The sequence below is a fragment of the Camelus dromedarius genome, chromosome 29 (genome assembly GCF_036321535.1).
Source record: "Camelus dromedarius isolate mCamDro1 chromosome 29, mCamDro1.pat, whole genome shotgun sequence".
NCBI classification, from domain to species: Eukaryota; Metazoa; Chordata; class Mammalia; order Artiodactyla; family Camelidae; genus Camelus; species Camelus dromedarius.
In genome coordinates, this window is record NC_087464.1 from 22,758,715 (window position 1) to 22,763,109 (window position 4,395).

A 4,395-nucleotide genomic window follows, 5' to 3' on the forward strand; every position below is an offset into this window, starting at 1 on the left:
TCTGAGCATCCCCTGGTTCCCGACCCTGCATCCTTCGGTCCTACCTGCATGCCTTCCCTCTCATCTTTACCTCCACCACCCTCCCTCCTACACACTGTCTTGTCCTCTTGGGTTCCTCCCCCCGGAAAACTGCCCTCCCTTCCCATCCCCAACCAGAATGACCCCTCCTTCCTGTGCCCACACCTGCTCACCCTGCTCCTCTCTTGGGTGCTAACCACTGTCAGGGATCAGCGTGGAGGGGATCAGGATTTGTCCTGAGTCACAGGGTTCTGGAGCTGGAGGGAACTTGGAACCCTCCAGGCCTACCCTCCCCCTTCATGGAGGCCCAGAGAGGTTCAGGAGCTGCACAAGTAGGCACAGTGCGTTGGGAGGAGAATGCAGCTCTCCAGAGTCTCTGCAGGGCTCTTCGAAGGATACCCGGCTGCCTCCCCTGGTGAGCCAGAACAGTGTCTCCCGGACAGGGACCCCCACCGTGCCTCCCAGCATCTGCAGCCCCTCATCCAGGGCAAGGCCCAAAGGAAGTAGCCGTGAGCGTTTGCAAAACAAAGGAATAAATAAATGAAAATATTTATCTAATGCCTTTTGTGTGCTGGGCAAAGCAGGCACCAGCTCTGCTACTCAAAACCTTGACAAGTTGCTCAATGTCGTAGAAAAATAACTTCTGGGGACGGGGTGTGGGTGTACAAGGAGGGGCCTCAGTCGCGAATGTCCACGACCAGCGGGCACAGGTAGGGGGAGTGCTTGATGCCCATGGCGAAAGCGGGGATGCGGGGCTTGTGCAGCGTGACCAGCTGGACGTCGTGGGAGCCGGGCCCGGGCCGAGGGGTGCGGTCCACCGGGCAGGAGAAGCGCCTGGCCAGGCTGTAGGCGGGGCTGCGCTTCTGGTAGACGGACGGCTCAGGCCTGGCGTGCGCGGCCGGCCCCGGGCCTCCCGCCACACGCTCCCTGTGGAACCAGCTCTTGTCCGAGGAGGCCAAGCTATAGCAAGGGGCAGCTCGGTTGGCGGGGAGGTTGGGGCCCAGCAGGAGTGGCAGCTGGTAGCAGTTGGGGCCTGGACTGGGGTCCGTCACTCTGTATGGGCACCGGTAGCCGAAGGTGTACTGGGGAGCCCTGCGTTCCCCAGGTGGGTGGGTCTTCTCCAAGTGGTAATGGCAGGAGGCCGGAGTGGGGCTCAGGCCTGCAAGTGGGTGAATGAAGGGGAGGGGTCTCAGGGCAGGAGCTAGGCCACCGCACCTCCTGGCCCTCCTGGCGTTCAACTAACGGGTCTAGGGAGGGAGCTGAGGTCTTGGTCAGCCTGGTGTGGCTTCACTGTAACCAGCTTAGCAGGAACATTACTGCCCCTGAATGGTTCTAGGGGATGGGGGTGGGGAGGGGCTTTGGCCATCCTGACAGCAGGATTGTGACCCTGTCATCATAATATAAAAGCCACAAGTGTCCCCGGAACATAGCCCTTGGACTGTCATTGTCCCTGTGACAGCACAGGAAAACATCCTGAAATCACATGTGTGAACTCATTAGCACGACAATATCGCTGCCATGACGTAAGCCCTGTGATGTTTTTTATCATAACATCACCCTGCGACAGACATGCATAACACTGGCCTCAAGACGTAAGTGCTGTGACACAAACACGGTGACATCGGTGTCTTGGTGTGACATTGCAGGGGGATGCCAGCATTCACAGACACCCCTGCTGAGGGGGTTCCTGACCCTTTGCCCTTGCTTATGTACTAAACATGCACCCCGTCCCCCAACCTCCCTGCCCCCCTCCCTCTCCAGTCCCATCTTACGCAGGTTAGAGACGCGCTCCGCCATGGGAACCTGAGGGCAGCTGGACATTCCAAACCGAGTTATTTTAGGATCCAAGAAATAACAAGGCCCAGGGCTGCATATGTCCGTGATCCCTGCACGGCAGCCAAGGAGAGGCCCTGTCAGCCCCAGAGGCCTGCCTCCAGGAAAGATCCCCTTCCCCCAAGAAAAGATCAAGGGCTCCTTTTCAATTCCTTGGGCTCTTGGGTGTTTCAGGAGCCTTGATTTCCTCATCGGTGAAATGGGGCTTTTAACACATGACCTAACATTCTCAAGAACCTGTTCATAGGAACAGATAACATAACAGCTGCACAGCTGCTTGGTCAGCCCCCACGCCTTCAGGGACTGGTGGCACAATGGCTATTGTTAGTCTGAAGAAGGGGCCCAGCCCCAGCCAGGGGGTTCCCCTGCTGCGGAGGGCATGTCACCCCACGGAGGGGCCTGGCAGGCACTCTAGATCTCAGACCCCCAGATACACACCCCTGCCCACGCCCTCCTCTCACTGGCTTTGGCCGGCAGCCCCAACTCTTCCGTGGCCTCTGCTTCTCCTGCCCTTTCAGGGAGTTCTAAGCCACCTGAGAAGCTTTGGGGGGCAGCCCCCACTTTCCTCCCACACCCCAGCTATTCCTGCCCAGCTGCTATGGCAAGTGAACCCATAGCAGCCAGAGCTGAAGAGCCCCAGCCAAGGACCAGACAGGAAGGACACTCTGCCAGCTGGACGCAGCAGAGTCCCTCAGGAGGTCCAGGTGGGAGAGGCCCACAGTCTCCTTCAGAGGGATGGGTCACTTGGCATCCCTGCTTCCTTCCGGACCCCGTGGGCCACCTGGGTATCCTATTCAGGGCAGGCCTGGGTTCCCAGGAGCCTGCGGCCACAAATTATGACTCCTCACCTCTCACTGCCGCCCCAAATGTCCAACAATAATAACCGTACGCCCACGAGGACTATGGGCGTGGTGAGCACTCACGCTTCTCTGAGTGCCGGGTGTGCAGGGTGTAGGCTGGCTCCTGAAACATGGACATGTCGTGGTCTACGTAGCCCGTGCAGGGTGGCCGGAGGTACTTGGCAGGCCCTGGACCTGTGAGCATGGACAGAGAGGCCCTCAGCCTGGACCCACTGGATCAGAGGCAGAGGAAGCCCCAAATACAGTGTGCCTTGAGAACACTGGGGTCTTCACTCTCGCTGGGATCACACTGCCACAAATCCCACCATCCAGCTGCTTCCTTTGGGGAAAGGCAGTGTTCTCAGACAAAATGCAGTTTCTCTTGGACAGGCAACACATAATAAAAAAAGTAATAGTTATGAGTAACTGAGAACTTATTCTGTGCCAAGTACTATGCTAAGCATTTTCTCTGGGTTATTTTAGTTAAGCCTCTCAACAACTCTGTAAGATAGATAACTCTTATTTTTCCCATTTTACAGATGAGAAAATTGAGGCTTAGAAATACCAATTTGCCCAAAGTTACACAAGCTGGGAGTGTGAAAATTCTGAGACATCAGCCAACAGAGCCCAAGCATGTAATCACATACTAAATCATCTCCCACATAGAGCAGCAATCAGTCATTAGCAATGTAGTAAGAATTAGTTTGTCCGCTTTCAGTTGAGAGTAAGATTCAAGGGAAGTGAGGAAAGCTAAAGCTGGGCTAAAGATGCCACTAAATCCCCATCTTTTGCCAAAACTGGCCTCACTTCACACCCCTTGCTCTGTCCTTTCCCCACCCCACTGTCAAAAATTCCCAGCAGCTAATACTGCTTGTGAAGTTCAGCTTGGAAGCGTAGCTCTTCTGTGGCTTCAAGGAGAGTCTGAAGAGGCTCTGCAGGAGTCAGAGCTGGAAGGGTGAGACACCTTCAACATCCCTGCAGAGAGAGGAATGAGCCCGAGCCTGGTAGAGGCGGGTAGTGTGGGGGCTACTCTCACCTTTGATCATCGCCATGACCACAGGGGTCTGCTTTACCTCCTGCCCTGAGGACACCTGTACCTTCTTCTCTGGGTTCTGCCCATAGAACACAGGGCTTCTGGCCCCCTTGGGCAGTTTCATGTTTGGGGGTGAGGAGGGGGCAACAGCTTCTGAGAGGTCTAATGGCAGGCAAGGAGCTGGGCCTGGGTAGGGCCTGTTCCTGGCCCCCTGCACAAGCCCCTGTCTCCACTCTCTCTCCTCCACACCAGAGGCTGCTTGGAGGCTGGGAAGGAAGACAGTCCTCCGGCTCAAGCCGCTGAGGCTGTCTGAGGTGCAGCCAGCTGTAGGGCCCGGCAGGCTTGAGCTGGGGATGACCTCACCGCAGAACTTGGACTGTGAAACCTAGAGTGTTTATTTCCCCCAGTTGCCGTGGCGCCTGAACTGTGGCGTAGAAATTCTATGCTGGCAGCTCAATTGTGGAACCCTGAGAACTTGGCCCCACTGTCCTGTCCCCACTCTGGTGAAATAGCCTGAGGGTCTCCAGGACCATGGGTCAGGAAAGGAAAAGGGAGACATGGAGTGACAGATCCAGCTCTTCCCTCCCGGTGGGTGAAGGTTGGTCAAAGAGTGGACAGGTCATGGGTGAAGGGTTCTTGCCACCTGAACAGCCCCCTGGGTGGCCTTCTACT

The 4,395-nt window shown here is 56.5% G+C and overlaps 1 protein-coding gene across 1 annotated transcript; it reads right to left on the reverse strand.

Moving 5' to 3' along the window:
* Positions 1-695: 695 nt before the first annotated feature.
* CIMAP1C (ciliary microtubule associated protein 1C) lies at positions 696-3,847 on the reverse strand. Its single transcript, XM_064480476.1, has 4 exons — positions 3,727-3,847; positions 2,775-2,885; positions 1,791-1,904; positions 696-1,177 (listed from the first exon to the last, which is right to left on the reverse strand). Exons 1-4 carry the CDS (start codon positions 3,845-3,847, stop codon positions 696-698), a joined length of 828 nt encoding a protein of 275 aa, XP_064336546.1.
* Positions 3,848-4,395: the final 548 nt, after the last annotated feature.